The sequence below is a fragment of the Dipodomys spectabilis genome, unplaced genomic scaffold, assembly GCF_019054845.1.
Source record: "Dipodomys spectabilis isolate Male_0828 unplaced genomic scaffold, ASM1905484v1 ptg000006l, whole genome shotgun sequence".
In the NCBI taxonomy this organism is placed as follows: domain Eukaryota; kingdom Metazoa; phylum Chordata; class Mammalia; order Rodentia; family Heteromyidae; genus Dipodomys; species Dipodomys spectabilis.
In genome coordinates this window covers 6226239-6248722 of record NW_024870683.1, presented here as the reverse complement: position 1 = coordinate 6248722, position 22484 = coordinate 6226239, and the positions used below count along the sequence as shown (strand labels likewise).

General features: G+C 44.8%; 1 protein-coding gene and 1 non-coding gene across 6 annotated transcripts in view; both read left to right on the top strand.

Annotated features, from left to right (window-relative positions):
• Window positions 1-21825, top strand: part of Ubap2 (ubiquitin associated protein 2) — a 112591-nt gene extending 90766 nt beyond the window's left edge. For 3 of the 5 annotated variants that reach the window (XM_042696343.1, XM_042696316.1, XM_042696311.1), the window contains 16 exons: window positions 454-728; window positions 1654-1823; window positions 4008-4221; window positions 6540-6582; window positions 9461-9644; window positions 10496-10565; window positions 14899-15124; window positions 15675-15766; window positions 16063-16110; window positions 19381-19459; window positions 19660-19865; window positions 20040-20139; window positions 20230-20337; window positions 20473-20540; window positions 20624-20815; window positions 20903-21825. In XM_042696343.1, the coding sequence (XP_042552277.1) occupies window positions 454-728; window positions 1654-1823; window positions 4008-4221; window positions 6540-6582; window positions 9461-9644; window positions 10496-10565; window positions 14899-15124; window positions 15675-15766; window positions 16063-16110; window positions 19381-19459; window positions 19660-19865; window positions 20040-20139; window positions 20230-20337; window positions 20473-20540; window positions 20624-20815; window positions 20903-20998 (2171 nt within the window). In that variant the 3' untranslated portion in view covers window positions 20999-21825. The remainder of the gene's footprint in view (window positions 1-453; window positions 729-1653; window positions 1824-4007; window positions 4222-6539; window positions 6583-9460; window positions 9645-10495; window positions 10566-14898; window positions 15125-15674; window positions 15767-16062; window positions 16111-19380; window positions 19460-19659; window positions 19866-20039; window positions 20140-20229; window positions 20338-20472; window positions 20541-20623; window positions 20816-20902) is intronic. The other 2 variants (XM_042696335.1, XM_042696325.1) reach the window with 1 other exon arrangement.
• Window positions 8734-8811, top strand: LOC122124439. Its single transcript, XR_006150554.1, has one exon. It is a non-coding gene; the product is annotated as a small nucleolar RNA SNORD121A (small nucleolar RNA).
• Window positions 21826-22484: the final 659 nt, after the last annotated feature.

The following is a 22484-nucleotide window of genomic DNA, read 5'->3' as shown; positions in this document are numbered from 1 at the left end:
CATAATCCTTTCTCTGTTGACTAATAGCACTTCACTATTACTTTAGCATAAACTATATGTCCTCTGTGCAGATGAGTAAGGGCAAACCAATTCAGGCATCCTTTCCCATGTACCAGTAGTACATTATCTAACTTGATTTATTCTCTCTCTCTCTCCCTCTCTCCTTTTCTGTCCCTCCCCCTCCCTCCCTTCTCTTCCTCTCTCCCTCTCTCCCCCTCTCCCTCTCTCCCTCTCTCTCTCCCTCTCCCTCTCTCCCTCTCCCCCCTCTCTCTTTCTCTCTCTCTCTTCCTCTCTCCCACCTTTCACCTCCCCTCTCCTGTTGAGATTCAAGTAGAAGATGACTTATAGGAACTTATACTGAAGTAGCCCTTCATGAACAATATAAGAAGTTCAAAATTCTTGTTACAGAATAATACAGTGTTACTTTTCTTTGTTGCTTTACATATTTCCTAGATTTTAAATCTCAGCCTGAACCGTCCCCAGTTCTTAGCCAAATGAGCCAGCGACAACAGCACCAGACCCAGACAGTCAGTGTTCCTCCTCCTGGTTTGGAGTCTTTTCCTTCTCAGGCAAAACATCGAGATTCAGCACCTGGAAACAGTACCTCCACTGTGAACAAACTCTTGCAGCTTCCTAACACAGCTGTGGAAAATATCTCCATATCTGCTCACCAACCACAGCCCAAACACGTCAAACTCCCGAAGCGGCGCATACCTCCAGCTTCTAAGGTGAGAATTTTATCATGGAATCATAGTCCTAGAGGATTTATTTGTAGTGAGATAAGTCTCAATGTGATGTAAGCACATTGCTAACCTAAGTATAGTAGTTCATAACTGTAACCCCAGCTGATCAAGAGTTGAAAACCAGCTTGGACTACAGAGTTCTAGCCTGGGCTACATAGTGAGACCTGTTCGTTTGTTTGTTTAACTTTTTGTGCTAGTATTAAGGCTTCAACTCAGGGTGGCCTGGTACACCTGTTTGCCTTTTTTAAAATCGTGGCTTAAGCTCTACCATTTGAGCAACACCACTACTTCCATGAGTTCAAAACAAAACATAGATTGCTGCTTTATGAGGATTTAGCCCTTTCTGAGTGGTTAGGTTTGTATTTGAGGAAATAGATTTGTACTGAGAGCCGGAGAATCTTAATTCATATATATAAACTTGATGATCTGGCTCAAAGCATTTGGTCTTCTGTATGCTGCTTTCTCCTGTAGTTGGAGAATGTGTGGTTCCTTGACCAAATGTTTTCAAAATTGATATTTCCCTGAAAATAGTCAACTCTGTATCCATTCTCCTTCCTCACCATTACAACAATTCAGCTGGCATTTGTTTAAGAAGCATTACATTAATAACATCAACATCTACTCCTGTGACCCTTTGAAAACTTCTTTGTTGTTGTTGTTAGTAGAGCTTGAACCCTGGGCCTGGGTGTTGTCCCTGAGTTCTTCAGCTCTAGGCCAGCGCTCTACCTCCCTGTGACCCTTTAATTCTTCTTTACTCTTCCCTTCACTCATTTCTTAAAAGATAAATTCCTCTTAGTCTCTCACTCCCTGATTCTGCCAGTGTAGCCAGGGAACCCAGTTACTTTTGTGCATGCTTTCAGATTTGGAGTCCTTGACTTCTGTCCCTGACATGACAGCTCTACTTTTTCAGGTTCCAGCTTCTGCAGTGGAAATGCCTGGTTCAACAGACATCACAGGATTAAATGTTCAGTTTGGGGCCTTGGAATTTGGAACAGAACCTTCTCTCTCTGAGTTTGGATCATCTGCAAATAGTGAAAATAGTAATCAAATTCCCATCAGCTTATATTCGAAGTCTGTAAGGTACAAAACTTAACTACTTTTCTTATTTTGACTGACTTTAGTTCTTAGTTTGTAAAACAACAGAACAGTCCTAAGAAATTCCTTGTTGGAGATAGTGTAATCCTGTGTTAATGAGTATGTGAAGCTATCAGTGATTTTTAATTCTAGGACTTCTCCTCCCTCCCCCCATAACCTATAGCATACATTCAGAATTTCTTATTTAGGCCTGGGAAGGTGGCTCAGTGGTAGAGCGCTTGCCTTGCATGTATGAGGCCCTGGGTTCGATTCCTCAGTACCACATAAGCAAAAAGAAAAAAGCCGGAAGTGGTGCTGTGGCTCAAGTGGTAGAGCCCAGAGTTCAGGCCCCACGACCGGACCCAAAAAAAAAAATTGGGATCAGAATTTCTTATTTATTGTCATCTCTTGACAATGTATCTCAGGATTTGCCTAATTTGGACATTACACGCTAGTTCTCAAGGTTTATTCCTTCCTGAAATTGGAGTTTGAACTTAGGGTCTCATGGTTGCTATATTTGCTTGTTTGGTACTTCTCTACCACCTTAGACATGCTTCTGGCCCAGCCTTTTGTTGTTACTTATTATTATGTTTGCTAATCTTGGTGCTTGAACTCCGGTTCTGATCACTGTCCCTGAGCTTCTTCTGCTCAAGGCTAGCACTCTACCACTTAAGCCATAGTGCCACTACCAGCTTTTTTTGTGATTAATTGGAGAGAGAAAAGTCTCAGGAACTTTCCTGCCTTGACTGGCTTTGAACCTCAATCCTTACTCAGATCTCAGCCTCCTGAGTAGCCAGGATTACAGGCATGAGCCACCGGTACCTGACAATTGTTGGTTATTTTGGAGCTGGATTTCACAAACTTTTCTGGCTTTTGAATTGTGATCTTTGGCTCTCAGCCTCCTGAGTAGCTAGGATTACAGGCCTGGACACCAATGCCCCAGCTAAGTTTTATACTTTATTGCCAAAGTATTATTATACATCTTACCAAATTGTGCCTATCTATTCATTAGTTGGTAAACATTTGGTTTATTTCCTGTTCTGATGATAGTGAATTATGCTGCTGGGTACATTCAGTTATGCATTTTGTGTGCTTTCCATTCTTTTGAACATGTCCGAGGAACAGAATGTGTGGGTCCTATGGTTATTGTATCTTTAACTATTTGAATAACTTGCTTTTTCTACAACTGCAGCATTTTACACTCCTATCAGTAATGTGGGAAGAGCTCAAGTTTTGCACATCTTTTCTCCAGTGGAATTTATATACATTTGTACATATTGGAGTTTGAACTCGCACTCCACTAGGCTCTTACATTTGAACCATACTCTCAGCCCTTTTTGATTTCATTCTTTTTTGAGTAGATGTGGACTGTCTTGGACTATAATTCTGTTATTTAGGCTTCTAGAGTAGCTTGAATGACAAGGACACCACCACCAGGCCCAGCTATTGCTTTTATTTGGTATATTTTGGTTTGGTGATGGTATTGGGTCTGAATTCAGGACCTCACTCAGCCTTTCATTCACAGTTGGTGCTCTACCCCTTGAGCCACACTTCCAGTTCCAACATATCTTAACTCAGATAGCTGTTGGTAGAGATAAGGGTCTCAAACTTTTTGCCCTAGTTGGCCTTGAACTCTGATCCTCTCCATCTCTACCTCCTGAGTAGCTAGAAATACAGGTGTTATCCACTGTACCCAGCCAGTGGAATTTTACAAATAAAAATCCCAGATTTGAGGTATTATCAGTTAGTGTTTCCATATACAGAGGCAAGAGTTCATGCATTTGGTTGTAGCAGATATCTCCAGCATGGACATAAATGTGTGCATAGACTTCCAGACACATACACAGAATAGAGAGAAATACAGTATTTTGGCTTTGGTTCTGGGTATTCCTAGATTATCTCACCCTGCCTACTTCTCTGGTTTTCATACGCCTATTTAATCCCTTTCAAATCCAAAGTTACCTAGAGTTTTAACAATTTCTACTTGTTAGTTAAATCAGGTGGATCGTGTGTGTGTGTGTGTGTGTGTGTGTGTGTGTGTGTGTGTGTGTTTGAAATTGAATTGTAACACATAGTAATATAAATGTGTTATATGTTCATTTAATTTAGAAGATGACTATAAATGGATTTTGTGGTTTTACTTAAATCAAATGGCATAATGTTTATCTCCATACCCTTTACTGTTTTTAGTGATCCTTTGAATACCTCTTTACCAATGACCAGTGCTGTACAGAACACCACCTATACAACTTCAGTCATTACCTCCTCTAGTCTGACCAGCTCAGCCCTGAGCTCTACTAGCCCAGTAACAACGTCTTCCTCCTATGACCAGAGTTCTGTGCACAACAGGATCGCATACCAAAGTTCTGTAAGTCCATCGGAGTCAACTCCTGGAACCATCACAGTAAGTAGTTTTCTGAGTTTCTCCTCTTTGGATATCCTCTTTAAAAGTCAGTGTGTGGTAGCCGGGCGCTGGTGGCTCACACCTGTAATTCTAGCTACTCAGAAGGCTGAGATCTGAAAATCACAGTTCAAAGCCAGCCCAGGTAGGAAAGTCCCGGTGAGACTCTTGTCTCCAATTAACGCCAAGAAAACTAGAAGTGGTGCTGTGGAAGAGTGCTTACCTTGAGCTGAATTGCTGAGGGACAGCGCCCAGGCCTAGAGTTCAAGCCCCATGACCAACCAAAAAAAAAAAAAGTTAGTTTGTGGTTTAGGCATTATGCCTTTGGATAGGATTTTTATTTTGTAGATTGACCAGCCATTTGAGTAAAATCTTTGTAATGCATGAGGTTGGTTATAGCAGACATCTCCAGCTTGAACAATGAATGTGTGCCCAGAACTACATACACACATATTAGCTAAATCAAAGGTATAGGTCAGAGGATTGTAAGCTCAAGTCTAGGTGAGGCAAAGCTAGTGAGACTGAATGAGTAAATTAATAGTAGTTCTTACACAAAAAAATGCAAACAGGTATTTCCATTATTGCAAAAAGTTCTCTTTAACAGTGCTGGTGGTATGCTGTTTCTGAAGCATAATCAGGCCCTTTGCTATCTATACGTCAGTCCCCTTCTTCTCCAGGATATTTCAGTCCCAGCTCTAGCTTTAGTTCAAGCTATCTTTGTCCACATCACTGCCCATTTCATTCTGTTTTCAGCTATTGATTCTGATTTCCCTGGACCCTTGATACTTGAGTGTTTTGAACTTCTACATTCTTCTCCTAGAAGCATGCAGCCCTCTGTTGTGTCTGTCCATCTGTTGTACTTTATTTTTTATAGTGCTAGAGACTGAAGGCTTTGTTCATGCAAGGCAGGCACTGTATGACTGAGCTGCATCTCCAGCTGTTACGGTTTGTAGAACTTTTTTGGTGGTCTTGGAGATTGAATCTAGGCCTCCTGCTTGTTCTATCACTTAAACCACAGACTAGTCCATCATTTTAATTTTTAAAATTATTTTCAAGGTGAAGTGAAATATTCCTCAGCTGTGATAAATATTGTTTCATATCCCTTTTGATTTTTTTAATCTGGTACACATACTATAAAAATAAATATATTTTATGCAGTTATCATAAAAGTATATTTTGTGAGGCTGGGAATGTGGCTTAATAGTAGACTGCTTGCCTAGCATGCATGAAGCCCTGAGTTTGATTCCTTAGTACCGCCTAAACAGAAAAAGCTGGAAGTGGCACTGTGGTTCAAGTGGTAGAGTGCTAGCCTTGAGGAAAAAGCAGCTCAGGGATAGTGCCCAGGCCCTGAGTTCAGTGCCCAGGCCCGAGTTCAGTCCCCAGGCCTGGCAAAAATTAAAAATTAAAAAAATCCTAGTACTGCCAAATGAACATGCAAGCAAACCTGTTAATTCCCAGTATGGGAGTTACATTTTTTGCATTTGGTTAGCATTTTCTTTCTTGTACAAGTGGCAGAACTTGCATGAGACAAATAAAGGTATCTGGTGATTTAAATATAATGGTGCAGCTGGGCACTAGTGGCTCACTCTTGTTATCCTAGCTAGTCAGGAAGCTGAGATCTGAGGATCACAGTTTGAAACCAGCCCAGGCCGAAAAGCCCATGGGACTCTTACCACCAATAAACTACTGAGAAAAAACGGAAGTAGTGCTATGGCTCAAGTGGTAGAGCACTAGCTTTGAGCACAGAGGCTCAAGGTCAGTGCTCAGGTCCTGAGTTAAAACAATAGGACTGGCAAAAAAAAAAAGGTACTATGTTCTTTAATGGGTATATATTCCTTATATAGTTGGATATTTTAATAGTTATTAAAAGACTATTTCATTGCTATGTCCTCTTCCCCAAAACTAAATCTGATTTTCAAATAATGTCAGCAGGGCTAGGAAGATGGCTCAGTGGTAGAACACTTGCCTTGCATGCATGAGGCCCTGGGTTTGATTCCTCAGCACCACATAAGCAAAAAGGAAAAAACTGGAAGTGGCACCGTGGCTCAAGTGGTAGAGTGCTAGCCTTGAGCTGAAGAGCTGAGGGACAGCGCCCAGGCCCAGAGTTCAGGCCCCACAACCGGACCCTCAAAAAAAAAAAAAAAACAACAAATAATGTCAGCTCCTTGGGATTTATTAGAGTTTGTTGTTTGTAGGATAAAACAGAATTGTTTTTTCAGTAATCTGTACTTCATATGATTACTGCTAGATCCCAGTAATCATCTGGGTAATCATGTGGGTATGTACATGGGTACACTTACTTTCTCTTCTGTTCCTTGTAGAATGGCCATGGTGGTGGACGAAGTCAGCAGACACTAGACACTAGTGAGTATATCAGCTAACTATATGGCTGGCAGGAATCAATCAAAGAAACATGGTGATGTAGGTGATATAATGAGGAAAATACCAATTGGCCAATTGAATAACTAAAAAAACAAACCAACCAAACAGCCCTTTTGTATTTTTCTTGGAAACTTCTCTCTTTCCTTTCTCTCTACCCTATTAATTAAGTACCTAAGTAATTTTTTGACATAATGGAGTTTAAGCTGTGGGCCTCAGGCTTGCAAGGGATGTGCTCTACCACTTCAGCCATGCCTCAGCCCCCTCTTTTTTTTTTTTTTGTTTTTTGAAGCAGGTCTTACTGTATAGTCCAAGCTAGCCTCAAGATCCTCTTGCCTGAGAAAACAGGAATATGCCACCATATATTTCCACTTCATTGGAACGACAACAACAAAAAAAATTAAGACAGACTCACTCCTCTTTCTGTGGCAAAATCAGTAAAGTTAGCATGAAGTTCCTATGTGAGCAAATTATAGCTGGTAGTATAGTAGAAATATCACAGCCACAAAACGGAGGTGATCTTCTGTTATTCTGCCATATTAGACTGCGCCACAGTGCAATATATGTTACTCATTTCGAAGATGCTTTGACAGACAGATTCCAAGTTGGTGAAAGGGCTATCACATCAGTAATGTTTTAAAATAATCAAGGACTTCTACAGAAGAAATTATCCTTAGTACAGAAAATGACTGTGCTTTTTGTTTACAAGACCTGAAGGACTATTGCTTAGGAAGAGACCTAAGTGTTGTTTACTGTGGATGCTGCACAGGAAAATGAGGATCCCTTTCTTCTATACCTATAACAGCTCAGTGATTACTGGAGAATCCTCAGGTGAATCCCTGTTAGTTGTTTTTAGCTTGTCTGTGCTTGTTTATAGTAGTTTTCTTTTATCATTAAGTAAGGCAAATAGATATCCCCTGTGGATCTAGAAGCCAGATTTTTTTTTTGAGGTGGGGGAGGAAGAAGCAGATAGAGTCTCACTATGTAGTCCAGGCTGGCTTTGAACTTGTGACACTCCTACCCTGAGTGCTAGGATTACAGACATCTGCTTGCATGGAAGCCTGTTTCTTGATGGCTTCACCCCCTCTTCCTCCCCAGTAGTGGCAATTGAACTCAGTTGCTCACCTTGATAGCCAGGCACTTTCATCACTGAGCCACGCCTCGATCCCTAAAGCCTTTTTTTAAATAATTTTTTTAATTGAGATTGATTACATAAATTTCACAAATTTTACAGTATTGTGAGATAGTGATACTTACTAAAGTCACAAACACATTTTAACCTTCACAAGGCAAATTGTCTTTTTGTTTTGTTTTGTTTTTGTTTTTGTTTTTAAATAGAGTTTTGGGGATATAGAGTATGAATAGAGATATTTAGACCAGGGTAATCCTCCGTTGCAGTTGAAATGATAGGTTTAAATCTCCAGAATTTGTGTTTGATGATAATGCTAGGCTGTTAGAACTGTTTTGAGAGATGAGGAGTGCTGAGCTTGTTGGATTTAAGGGACAACTCCCTCCAGCAGCTATGGTGACAAATTTCTTCTGATCAGTCATGGGGTTGAGAACATATAGAGAGGTCCTAAATGGTTTGGAAGTTTTAAGTGGGGTAATAAATATATGAAGTATCTAGAAAACATATGCAACTAAGATAGTTTGGGTTTATTTTTAATTATTTTGTTTTTTTGGGAAGTGGCATTGACATTTATACTCAGGACCTTATTATTTGAGCCACAGCACCCAACCCTTGGTGCATCTGTCTGTGGTTGGCCTCAAAATGCGATCTTTCTGGTCTCCTAAGTAGCTGAGATTACATATGTGAGCCACCCTGACCAACTAAGATTGGTTTTTATTTTCAGTACTCTCTGCCATCTGTTCCTCCCCTTCCTTCCCATCTCTTGTTCTTTGAGAGGGAGTCTTACTGTGGGCTTATTGTCAGGTCATCCCCAAATTCAGGCAAGTACAGCAATTTTGTCTTTATCTGATTGTCTAAGAACCAAATTAATCTTTAGAATAACCTGTCAGTGAGAGGGAGGACTTAGGAATGCAAAGGACTCAAGAATTGACCTAAAGACAGTTGGCCTGCTGCTTCCTGTTCTTCCTGTTGAGTGCTGCCCCTGGTGCTTATATAGAGCCTGGCAGAAGGGAAAGACAGTGATGTTCTTCCAAGCACATATCTGAATTCTATGTGTGGACAAAATGAAGCTGAGTCTTTCTCACCAGTCAGGTTATGTCCATGACTGTTCTGAAATCCAATAAATTGTTTATGTGCCTTGAGAGTAAACTGTTGAAGCACATTCCAAGGATGTTCTTGCAGGGCATTTGGAAGTAGGTATCGAGCAGCAACATGTTTTCTTTCTGCATATTATAGGCAGTTATAGACATCTCCACAGTGTGGACACTGCATTCTCGTGCCCACTTGCTCCGAGCTGATACCCATCTGCATTGGTGCGAGGTAGATGAAAGCACCATGGAGTGGCTTGCTAGTCAGCTCTGCACTCTTCTCTGTTGAGCCTTTGGAGGAAAATTGGCCTTAGCTTGTAATTATGTGTACCTGTCTCAGCATCTATTTTCCTTTCTGGTTGCTGCAAATGTTAGGTGTCGGTAGGTGGGACAGGTATGTTCACAGGACAGTGAATAATTATTAAAATGTCATTGCCTGTTTTGGGTTCAAATCTTGCATGTCCAGTCATCTCACAGTTTCAGTAGTACAGTCTGGCAGAGATGGAGCCATCTGGTGATATGCTTGGGAATTGTCCTAGGTTACATAACTTTATATATGTCATCTGAGCCTAACATGTCAAAGATACTGAGCATATTTCCAATAATCAGTGTTGGTTCAGGAGCTCAATGCATTTGTTTCTTACAGCTACTTCATCCGTTCCAGCTCCAAAGACAACAGACCCTCCTTCCACCCTCCCATCTGTGGGTTCCCTGCCCAGCACCACCTCCTGCACTGCGCTTCTGCCCTCTGCATCCCAGCACACTGCCACTTTGCCCTCCTTGTCCCAGCCTGGTGACCTGGCCAGCAGTTCCCTCTCTCAGCTTAGCAGGTATGGAGGAACTGTGGGCCTAAAGTGAGAAGTACATTGGGGCAAAGTCCTTGAACCCCTTCAAAGGGTTGTTTCCATGAACAGAATCCATTTGTAGGCCCTTACATGATGTTTTGAACTTTTTCCTTAGTACCCTAGTTTAGGTTTGAGCCTGGCCAGGTCTCAAAAGTACCAGATGTGAAAACTAACTGCTTGTAATGCCTCTGCTGCAATAGAGCTCTGGGTCTCCTGGGAAGGGTTGGGGCCTTGGACTCCTGTACTTCCTTGGACCTCAGGCAGATGCTATAAGCCTAACTTGTCCCCAGCTTTCAGCCAGGTTACTGTGACGTGGAATAAGAATGAGGTTGGATTTCTGAGCAGAGGTCTGACTTGCACTTGCCATGGCTCCAGAGAACAAGATGTAGGAAAATGGGTTTGTTTGTTACCTATATCTTCAGTGTACAGTTTCTTTTAGCCCCTTTAGTTGGGACGGGCCTCTGGACATGATGAGAAATCAGGCTCTTACTCTGTCATATGGCGTCATTTTATGAGCTCTTAATCAAGCATGGCAGAGTTGGCAGTGTGATACTGTTTTTATTCCTTTTATCTCTGTGAGAGCAAAGGAATCTCTTGTTTTCTGAACTTGCCTGTGGAAGTTTTGGCCAGGATACATCAAATCTCATGGCAAGGGATCCTTTAGGTCATTCCTAAACACCAGGACCTCGTCACTAGGTTCTGAGGGCAGGAGGTCTGAAGGTCAGGCTTCCCCAGGGTGGGTATAAGCTTCATTGTAGCCATTCAAGCCAGGGAGACCTGACTCGTGTGGAGAAGCTTGTTTGAGTGGACATTTGGTCCTCTCTTTTGTCTTCTAGTTCCCTCTCGAGCCACCAGAGCAGCCTCTCCTCTGTGCCTACAGCACGCTCCTCGAGCACACCGCACACAGTAAGTATCCTTAGGCCCCGCCCCGCCCCCTCCCTGGCACACTGGCAGTTTCCCATGTGAAGCTGAGGCTTTAGTTGATGCATTTTGAAGATCTGAGACAATCTGGAGTCTCTTAGCTGAGGTGTCTTTATGTAGTTCCATGGTTCTATGTGCTGATTCCTGGGCTCTGTGGTAGCCAGCTTGCTTACTGAGGTCTGACTCCTTGGAAGTACCGCCTCAGACCCATGTGCTCTCAGGAGGGCTTTAGCAGTGAGCCTTGTACCCAAGAGCTTACTGTGTTCCTCTTTCCTTACAGGAGATATTCCTACCCAATAGGGTAGAGCTTTTTATGTTCATGCATGTTTCATTAAAATTACTTACATGTGACACCAATAGGGTTTGAACTTGGGGTCTAGCACTTTGCTGTTTTCCCCGTGCCCCTCCCCCCCAAGGCAAGCACTATAGCACTTGAGCCACACCTCTACTTGTGGTTTTTTGCTGGTTGATTGGAAATAAGAGTCTCACACAGGCAGGCTTTGAATCTTGATGTTGAGATCTCAGTCTCCTGAGTAGCTTGGAAATCTGAAGGGGCGGGGGGCGCAAAAAGTCAAGCAGAAAGCCAGGTCAGTAGACATTCCAAGTGGAGGTGTCAGCTAGGATGTGTCCTCTGTGTACAAAGAGTAACCCCAGATCATGGTTTCTCTTCGTAACTAAGAACTGTAATTTGATCTGTGAAATTGAAGCATCGTTTTAGGGGATGTGGTTGGGCCGGTGATGAGGTAGGAATGGTGTAGAATGGAGAGGAGGTGGGTAGGAGCTAGCACAGACAGGAAACGCTGGGCCACAACAGAATGCTGGCTCCTGGGCAACAAGGCTGCAGGCAAGTTGGAGTAGCAGGTCCACAAGGAGGCAGGATTTGGTTAGAGATGCATTTGAGAGGCAGGAAGATAGTAAAAGAATCAATTGCAAAGTAAGATGGTGGCAATTCTATCTCTGTGTCTGATCCTTCCAATATTGTGGCTTTCAAATTCCAGTCTTCTAAGTAAAATCCCAAACATGATCTTTTCTCATAAAACACATAGGATGCCATCTTCACCATGGAGCACAGTGTGGATGCCTGCCTCTGCCTTTGGTCATGCCACCCTCACCATGAGTGCTGAGGAGCTGTCTCCCTGACTCCAGCCCTATATCTGGGAGCCTCCTGCTCTTGTACTTGTAGTGAACTGTACACTGTGTTAGCATAAAACCATGACTCTCCTTCTCCACCTCCCATGTAACTTGAGGTAACAGGATATAATACTGAGCCCTACCTAGATTTAGAAAGGGTCTAAAATTTTTCTTCTCTGGCTGGCCTCAAACCATCCTCCTCCTGTTCTCAGTCTCCCAAGAAGCTAAGACTACATGTGCAAACCACTGACAGTTGGCTTTTTTTTTTTTTTGCCAGTCCTGAGGCTTGATACTCAGGGCTTAGGCAAACTGTCCCTGAGCTTCTTTTGTTCAAGGCTAACACTCTACCACTTGAGCCACAGTGCCACTTTCAGCTTTTCCTGTTTATGTGGTACTAAGGAATTGAACCCAGGGCTTCATGCGTGCTAGGCAAGCACTTTACCAGTACGCCACATTTCCAGCCCCCTCCCTTTTTTTTTGTCTTGATGCTAGTGTTGCCTTGTATAGTAAGCCTATATTATTTGCACATTTATTAAATATAGTTTTGACCAAATGTGATAAAAATATATATGTATATTGAAAATTAAAAGGAATTTCAAAAACAATTATTTTCCACACATAACATTCTGTAGCTCAGTTGATATGAAGAACCCCAAGTTGTCATCAGCTATGCTTAAATCTTTGTGTGATCTGAATGTTTCCCTGCCCTTAATTTCATGAAAATATGCCTCCCAAAAATTAATGTGCCTGGGTGCTTGTGGTTTACTCTTGTAATCCTAACTATTCAGTAGGCTAAGATCTGAGGATTATGGTTCAAAGCCAGCCTAGGCAGGAAAGTCCATGAGACTCTTATAGGACTCTATAAGAAAAAATGAGCACTGATGACTCACACCTTACAATCCCAGCTACTCAGGAGGCTGAGGTCTAAGGATAGAAGTTCAAAGGCAGCCCACATAAGAATGCCTTTATTCCACAGCTTTCTTAAAGTGGTCTCATTGTATGTTGGCATTTTTCCAATTTGTAGTAAAAAAAAAAAATAGCCCTTCAGGGATAGAGATACTACTTCTTTTTCTGTACTGGGGTTTGAATTTAATTTGTTCTTGTTAGGCAGGCACTTAACTACTTGATCTATGTCCCCAGTCCTTTAGCTTTTAATTTTTCAGGTAAAGTCTCATACTTTCTCCTAGCCACAGTCCTCCTATCTCTGCCTCTCAAGTAGCTGGAATGATAGACATTCACCATGATGCCCGTCTTGTTTTTGTTAAGAGTCTCACTTTTTTACCCACATTTGCTTCAAAACTGCCTGTTTCTGCATCTCTAGTAGCTTGGATTTTAGTTGTGCACTACCACACCATATCAGCCTTCTTTTTATTTTTTTATTTTTTATTTATTTTTGTTTTTTTGGGGGGTCCAGTTGTGGGGCCTGAACTCTGGGCCTACGCGCTATCCCTCAGCTCTTCAGCTCAAGGCTAGCGCTCTACCACTTGAGCCACGGAGCCACTTCCGGCTTTTTTCTTTTTTTTGCTTATGTGGTGCTGAGGAATCGAACCCAGGGCCTCAGGCATGCAAGGCAAGCGCTCTTCCACTGAGCCACCTTCCCAGCCCTCAGCCTTCTTTTTAAACTAACTTAATTTGACATTTTATATTTTATACTTATATTACATTTTACATTTGGACATTTAAATAGACATTGAGTTTCCTTTTTTTGTGAGTTGTTTATATTTTTAGGTTCATTTTTGTGTTTGGTCCTTAATCTCTTAAGAACATTGAAATTAGGGATACTAGTAGTCAATTTTGGTGAAAGGTGCATATATTCCACTTATGTTTGCCGTATCATTGTTTGTCTTTTTAATGTAGTCAAATATATCTTTTCTTTCATAGTGTACCTTAGATCTTTCTAGAATTATAAAGGAAATCTCACTGTTTTCTCCTTCACTTGCTCCTTGGGGAGCTAGCTACCCAGGGCAGGCTGAGTGGGCCCTTTACCAACAGGTATGAGTCAGGTGAGCCTGGGTGTGGTGTCCTCACAGTGCGAGGGGCAGAGATGGGCCCTGTGCAGATCAGTGAGGGAAAGCTTTCTGAATGACTTCTCAGCAATCAGATGCTTCTCTTCTGGATGGAGAATTTTTCTTCCTTCTGTGTAAGGTTGCATGTCTAGTAACTCTTCTGAGCCTTGGAGAGACCTCTTTATTTCTGTGACAGGTAGTCTGGGGTGACAGTCTGGCTTCTTACAGAAGTTTGAGACTTAGGAGCTTAAGAGAACAATGTGTCCTACACCTGCCTCTCATGAGACCTTCCCCACCCTGATTCTGCAAGGAAGGAGCAAGAGTCTCCGGAAATCATGCTTTCACCTGGCTTAAGCTTAGAGAATCATTTCTGCTTGTTCCTTAATGAGGAAGGTGGTGGGATATGCACAGGGACTGAGTAGCGGCAGCCTTACCCTTTCTTCTAGGGTCTTCATGTTCTTCATGTTCTCTGGGAGTGTCTGTGTACAGCACACCATCTGGTATAGAGACTGGTGTTGGTCTTATGGTGTTTTCCTACCTTTTTGGGATTTTATCCAATCTGGTGCCTCTTTTCCACCAACCTCAGTGCTTGATGCCCTTCCAGAAAGCAGACCTGGTACTTTCTGCTGAATTTTGCCCTTCCCAGGTTGATCTTGTTAAACAGGCACAGTGATTAGCTATACCCTTTTAGGTAGCAACTGTGAAGCACATCCAGACTCTAGGCTGTTACTAGGTTTGCAATTAAAAGCTTTTCATGGCTTCCTGTGGTTTCCAGGCTAAAGTATCAAGAAGTCTAATAGGAAGTCCAAAGGTTATGGGTTGAGCTAGGTTACCACCTGTGAGACCAGTTGGTCTGTGAGGTGAGTTCTCCCTCCATATTTAAGTGGTCTGTGTTCATTTATGGTCTGAAGTTTGCCTAGTATTCCAGTGCCCTGTTTCAGATACCAAAGCACGAGCAACTTGCAGGATTAGAGGCATTGATCACAGTTCAGTGTTAGTGATCCTAATGTTCTACTTTGTAAGTCCTGATGCCCAAATCTGGCCGTAGACAGGCCACAATGATCACTGAGCATAGAGCTTCTGACCTGAGTCCCTGGCATCATCATCTGCCTGCTCTCCCTTGAGACTGCAGGCTCAAAGGCCTGGCCAGTCTCTCCCAGCATCTTCTTCTTTACCTCTAGATCCATGTGTCCTGGCTTTTGTTTTGCCAGCATGCCAGTGTGGAGAGCACCCCTCCCCTCCAGTCCTCGGTCACCTTCTCAACGGCAGCAACCTCTGCCTCGAGTGCCCAGTCCTCGGGTGTCAGCCTGCCTGGGAGCATGAGCACTGTGAACAGCCTCTGCCTGGGCGGGACCACTGTGAGCGCACCCAGCAGTAGCACCAGGGCCACGCCCTTGGTGACCTCAGGTATGTGCCCCAGGAGCCTTTCTGGTTCCCTTAAATATACAAACTTGGCTTTGTAGGAGGCTGTCCAGCAGAAGATCCCACACTCACTCTTGCCCTGTCTTAGCCATTGTATTTATTGACCTTGTAAAGCTGATCATGCTAGCATGGGCTGCTTCTGGTCATTTTATGTGACCAATTGTCTGTCACCAGACCTAGACTGTTATAGTGGGCAGAACTGCATGACTTCCTTCTGTTGTGAGGAAACCGTTTGTTTCTTATGGGGGTGTTTATTCAGTGCAGTGTGCTCTTTGGCATTGGAGGGCAAGAGAATGTGTCTCTCTTGCTTTGAAACATCCAAAATATGGTGACTTATGTTTTGTGTCTTCCCTGGGTCACTTCCTAGCATGAACCTACGCATGCCCCAGGCCCTGCCCTGCCCTTGTAGCTGGCACATTTGGAGCAGCACTGTCACCAGCCGTGAGCTCAGAGACCTGTGCCTCCTCCCAAAGCAGCCAGGGAATTTTCACTTGCGTGGTGATTGTGCCACCTCATTTCATTTTCCCTTCTTCAGGCAAAGCACCTCCAAACCTGCCTCAAGGGGTGCCTCCCCTGCTGCACAACCAGTACCTCGTGGGCCCTGGAGGACTGCTTCCTGCCTACCCGGTGAGTGCCCAGTGGAGCTTCTGGCTGGCCTTAGGGGCTGGCACCTAGTAGAGCCTGAGGGGGTTGTGGGTTGGGCCAAGGGGGCCCACCTTGGGCTGCTTTTCACTCCCTGTCTACCCCTCTGATTCCTTACGCATCTTCCTTCATCTAGGCCAGATCACATAGTAGCTGATCCAAGTCCCATTTCTGCATGTGACTTATGCCTCTGACTTTGTTTTGACCCCTTGATGGGCATGGACTTCCTAGATGTTGGTAGGTAGGTTGTAGTCACTAATACGTTTTTGGTTCTCATGCAGATCTATGGCTATGATGAGCTCCAGATGCTGCAGTCTCGGCTGCCCATGGTGAGTTGGCCATTTAGACTGGGTCTTTCCCTCCGTTGGTCTTGACTGCTACCCTGCTAAGTCTTCAGGATCACTGGCCTGTGGAATACCCTGACCACCACTGGTGGTGTACCTGGGATGGTTGGAGTTTCATTAGATGAGTATTATGCGCTTATTCCTGGGAAACTTGAAGGCCTTTGAGTCTGGACCTCTTACTATAATGTAGCTCTTTGGCATCCCTTTTTTTTTTGGGGGGGGGGGGTCAGGTCATGGGGCCTGAACTCTGGGCCTGGGCGCTGTCCCTCAGCCCTTCAGCTCAAGGCTAGTGCTCTACCACTTGAGTCACAGTGCCACTTCCGGCTTTTTTCTTTTTGCTTATGTGGTGCTGAGGAATCGAACCCAGGGCATCAGGCATGCAAGGCAAGCGCTCTACCACTGAGCTACCTTCCCAGCCCCTGGGCTTCATGCATGCTTTTGCTTAGCTTTTTCACTCAAGGCTGTCACTTTACTACATGAAGCACATCTTTACTTCCAGCTTTTATGCTGGTTAATTGGAGATAAGAATCTCATGGATTTGTCTGCATAGGCTAGCTTAAAACATTAATGCTTAGATCTCAGCCTCCCAAGAAGCTAGGATTACAGGTGAGAGCCACCAGTCAAGCCTTTTTTGTTGCCTTTTTAAATCTCTTGCTTCTTCTTCTTTTTTTAATCTCCTTGTCTCTGTCTCTGAATTGGAGTTGTTCATACCATTTGGATTTAACGTAATTGTTCAGAGAAATGGATTTAAGTCTATCTGCTTTCTATTTTTATTCTGTTTCATCTGTTCTATATATTTTCTTAGAGCTTGTTTTGGGCTTTTCATTACATGTCTTTTTTTGTTATAACACTTTATGTATAATATAAAATCATTTCAAGGGGCTGGGAAGGTGGCTCAGTGGTAGAGCGCTTGCCTTGCATGCCTGAGGCCCTGGGTTTGATTCCCCAGCACCACATAAGCAAAACGAAAAAAAAAAAGCCAGAAGTGGCACTGTGGCTCAAGTGGTAGAGCACTAGCCTTGAGCTGAAGAGCTGAGGGACAGTGCCCAGGCCCAGAGTCCAGGCCCCATGACCAGCAAAACAATAAAAAAAAATAAAATCCTTTCAAGAACATATTTTCATTCCACCTTTCTTGGTATTTGAGCTATTTTTTCATACTTTTTTTGTGTGGGGGCCAGTCTTGAGACTTAAACTCAGGGCCTGGATGCTGTCCCTGAGATTTTGTCCTCAAGAGTAGTGATCTATCACATGAGCCACAGTTCCATTTCTGGCTTTTGGTGGTTAATTGGAGATAAGAGTGTCATGGACTTTTTTTCCTGCCTGGGCTGGCTTTAAACTGTGATCTTCACATCTCAGCCTCTTGAGTAGCTAAGATTACAGACATGAGCCACCACTGCTCAGCCAAACATTTTACTTCTATAAAACTGATAGAAATCTACAGTCCATTGTTAATGCTTTGCTTAAGCCAACTTTTTTCTTTTGTCAGTCATGGGGCTTGAACTCAGGGCCTAGGCACTGTCCCTGAGCCTCTTTGTAAATAAGGCTAGCACTTTACCACTTGAACCACAGCACCACTTCCATAGCCAATTTTTTCTTTCTCGTGTTCTCACTCTATTTCTCTCTCTCTCTTTCTCTCTCTCCATATATCTATATCTGTATGTTTGTTTTTCTTCTCCCACTGGAGAAGCTGAGGTTGGCCTTGAACTTTTAAGCAAGTTCAGCTGGAACTGACCATCTTTAATGTACCTAATCTTCATTTAAAAGAATGCTCACTTTGATGTCTCACTGTGTAGGTCTAGGGTTGCTACATTACCCTGGCTGACGAGGATGAAGCACTTGGTCTAACCTAGGAAAGCCAAAGTCACATCAGAGACAGTTGGACCACAAGATGTCATCTTTTCTGTTCCAGAGGAAGGGGGCTTTCTCCCCAGTGAAGTTTTACCTGTCCTTTGCCAGGCCCACAATGCTGTGTACCAGGAGGGACCCTCTTTTTCTCTACCTTCTAGAGTCATCTTCAGTGGCAAGAGGCTGTCTGTGGCCTTGCTGGCTCTCCAGCAGGTCTCCTCAGAACCCCTAAAGAGCAGCCATGAAAAGCCCCCAAGAACTACTCAGTGGGGTGCCAGCAAGGATTCAGGCTGCCTTTGGGGCTCTTTCTGGTTTTCTGTTTTTATTCATAGGACTCCTTTGCTTTTTCTTCCATTGAATCTACATTTGAGATATGAAACTTTTAATTGAGTCATTTCATAGCCTTTGCTATTTTTGTGCCTCGTTTTCTCTTCTGTGAAAAGGCTCCTCCTCCTGGGCTGCCTCCGATTGTGTTCCCAGGAGACCCATGCGGTTCAGCAGTCCCGCCACTTCTTGGGGTTTGAGGCTGGGGATTCTCTAGGTTTCCTAGGTGACCTATAGACATGGCCAAAGGATTTAGGTGTCATTCCTAACAAGGAGGAATTTTTTTTGGGGGGGGGTGTAGAGGGGGGTTGGTGGTCAGTCATGGGGCTTGAACTCTGGGCCTGGGTGCTGTCCCTGAACTCTTTTTGAACCACAGTGCCATTTCCGGTTTTTTGGTGGTTAACTGGAGATAAGAGTCTCACGGGCTTTACTTGCCTGGGTTGGCTTTGAACCATGATCCTCAGATCTCAGCCTCCTGAGTAGCTAGGATTACAGCCGTGAGCCCCTGGCGCCCAGCTTCCAAGGACGAATTTTGTTTGGCTGTGACTCAGACACTAGCTGTGTCCTAAACTGCCAAAGCCCGAGATGGCAAGGCTCTGGGCAGTTCCCCTGTCTTCAAGGTTCCACTGTTTTGGCTTTTGACTCCAAACTGTCGTGCCTGCCGTTCTTAACCCAGTCCACTACAGCGTCAGTGTGCTGCCATAGCAATGTAGGGAGGTCAGTTGGGAGTCCAGCCCTGGGTGTCTTATCTGGCACTGCTCCTTGTCCTCCTGTAGACTGTCTAGGCTCTTCCTCTCTGATCTGCTTTTTCAGGTCTATTCTGTTTCAGCAACATTTCTGGCTGCTCTTTATGGAGTTTCTGACACAGGAAAAGCCAGTAGAGTTGGTTGAGCCTGTCATGTTCATCAAGTACCTGGCCATGGTATACCATAGATGTGAGCCAAAGGGCTTGTCTGTCCACATGCTTGTCAGCAAGGGGACTCCCAAGTGCCATAGCCCTGTGGGTACCGTTGACTTACAGTTGTCTGTACTATTGCTGAGAATGAGGTGACACCCTTGCCCAATTAGTCTCCTTATCTATCCTAGGATTATTATGGAATTCCTTTTGCTGCACCCACAGCCCTTGCCAGCCGAGATGGAAGCCTAGCTAATAATCCATATTCAGGTTAGTGGGACTTCAGTGGTTTAGCGCGGGAGGGTATGGGCTGGCCTGCAGCTAACCACAGGAGGCTGGAAGGCAGAGTGCTGAGTGTTTGGTTTTGTTTTAAGCTGCCCATATGGACGCTGATAGCCAGACCTGCTTATGTTTGCAGGAGCCAGGCTGGAATTTTCTCTGGTCATACAGGGTCAGTGTTTATCTTCCAGGTGATGTCACAAAGTTTGGCCGAGGTGATTCTGCATCTCCTGCACCCCCTACCACACCAGCTCAGCCACAGCAGAGCCAAGCCCAGGCCCACCACACAGCCCAGCAGCCCTTTTTGAATCCTGCACTGCCACCTGGCTACAGCTACACCGGCCTCCCCTATTATACAAGCATGCCCAGTGCCTTCCAGTATGGGCCCACTATGTTTGTGAGTATCTGTGCAGTTCCTTCCCCTCTAGAAGGTTAAAAACCAGGACCTGTAATACAGATCCTGGAAGCAAAGTGCGGAAGAAGGCGTTATGACCCCATTTCGTCTCATCTAGACCATCCCCATCTGTCTTCATGTCCAACATACATTGCACTCATCTGCTTTCTCCACTAGGTCCCGCCAGCCTCTGCCAAGCAGCATGGTGTGAACCTCAGCACCCCTCCCACCCCTTTCCAGCAGGCCAGTGGTTATGGCCAGCATGGCTACAGCACTGGTAAGGGCGCTCCCAGCACACACACACACACACACAGGGCAGGGCAGGACTGCTTAGCCACACTTAGCTTCTTCCACTCTGCTGTGCTAGGTTATGACGACTTAGCCCAGGGGACAGCCGCAGGAGACTACACCAAGGGTGGCTATGGCGGATCATCACAGGCACCAAACAAGTCCGCTGGTTCTGGGCCTGGCAAAGGTAGTGTTTATCCCTGCTTCCCAAGATAAAATGCTGGAGTAGTCATCTCCTTCCTGACCCTGTGTCAGGCAGGGCTACCGCAGTGGCCCTGGAGCTGCGTCCAAATGCCAAAGGAGGAACTACTTTTCCTCCTAGGAGCATCTGCATCTTCAAGTGCCACTGGCCTCCCTGATATGACTGGTTCGGTCTATAACAAGACACAGGTGAGGGATGAACCAAGGTGGGCAGGTAGGTCGATCCAAGTATAGCTCAATCTGATCATCATGTTGTCATCTTTTCCTGGCAGACCTTTGACAAGCAGGGATTTCATGCAGGCACGCCTCCACCTTTCAGCCTACCCTCGGCCTTGGGCTCCACAGGAGCCCTGGCTCCTGGAGCAGCTGCTGGCTATGCACCCCCACCATTCCTGCATATCCTGCCAGCCCACCAGCAGCCTCACTCACAGCTGCTGCACCACCACCTTCCGCAGGATGCCCAGGTGAGTGCAGTGATGCAGGTGCCCTCCTGGCCCTGGCCTGGGGCTCCTCCTCCTGCTCTGACAGCCTTTTTTCCTCTTCTTCTTCAGAGTGGCTCGGGTCAACGCAACCAGCCCAACTCCCTGCAGCCCAAGTCTCAAGCTTCCAAACCTACCTATGGGAACTCACCATACTGGACAAATTAGACCCCCGAAGAAAGGGTGGGCTCTGGGGCAGGGCTTACCCTCGGCAGGAGAGAGCACACGGAGCACATTTCTGGGAGCCCAGTGCCCTTGAGACTTGTAAACGATGTCAGCTGAGCCTCTACGGGGAGCCTGCCTCCCAGACTTGCTATTGTATGTAATGTAATTTATGTATGTATTTGTAAATGTGATAGAAGCCTGAGGGAGTGGGGGTATGGTTTCAGGTGGCAGCCAACTCTGCTCTCCTAATGCAGACCCCTCCTCACTGCAGCCAAGCAAGCCCCTACAGCTCTTCTGCCTTCAGGCATTCCATATGGCCCCTGTCCTGGGAGCTGCGAGGGGCAGCAGCCACTGGAGGACTAGTTCAGGCAGTTTGAGTATTGGGGTCAGGTACCAATGAAGAATCACGACTTATCTCCCTGTGAACCATTATTTGTTTTCTCCCTTCTGTAATTACTTTATACCTCTGTTTTTGAGAAACTGGTCCTTTTGTCATTTGTCAAGGTCCCTCTTCCACCAAATCTTGATCTGGGAATAGCAGAGATGATCCCCTACCCAACATATAAACCCAGGGCTTCTGCTTGGTCCAGTCCTATCCCTAGAGACTTGCCTCTTTCTGGCCGACCATTTTACAAATAATTCAAACTGGGTCTCAGATGTTCATCCAGTCAGCTCCCCTTTGAAAAAAGAATCAAAGATCTGCTTCCACTTCAGTGAAAGCCTGTCTCCAAGTAAAGGCTCCTCTATGCCAGTTGTCCTGCACCAGGTAGGCAACTGTTTTGGGGGTTTCCCCTTGCCCAGATTCCACCTAATAAAGTTCTGAGAGCATGCTTCGTCTCTGTGTGGTATGGCTGAGGGGGTGGCACCCTGGAATTTCCTAGCAAGCCTATTGGGTAGTTCCTTCTCTGCTGGGCTTTCTCAGCCCAAATGTTATGGCTGAAAAGACAAAAGTTTCAGGGTCCACACTGTTAATGGAAGTTAATACAGCTTGTCTTGACAATTCAGCTCAGTGTGGCTTAGTGTAGAGTACTTGCCTAGCATGCATGAATCCCTTGGTTCCTCAGTACCACATACACAGAAAAGGCCTGAAGTGGCCCTGTAGCCCAAGTGGTAGAGTGCTAGCCTTGAGCAAAAAAAAAAAAAAAAATCTCAGGGACAGGTGCCCAGGCCCTGAGTTCAAGCCCCAGAACTGGGGAGGGGGTGGGAATCAGGCACTGTCAATAGGACTGCTAGGAGAGGGTAAGTTCTTTTCCAAACCTCTTTAAAACCTGGAGTAAGCACAGGCTTAAGAACTATGGTGTACCTATTCTCTGTATCTCCAAATAGTGTACACTGCCAGTCAGGGGCTCTGGTGAGACAGATGATTCATGAGTGATGTTAGGAGGCATGTTAGAAGTGATGTTAGGGTCTGAAAATGTTACTCCAAGAATTACAGCCTTTAATTTCAATCCTAAATCACAACTTCAGAGTAGGCTTGTAAGCAAAATGG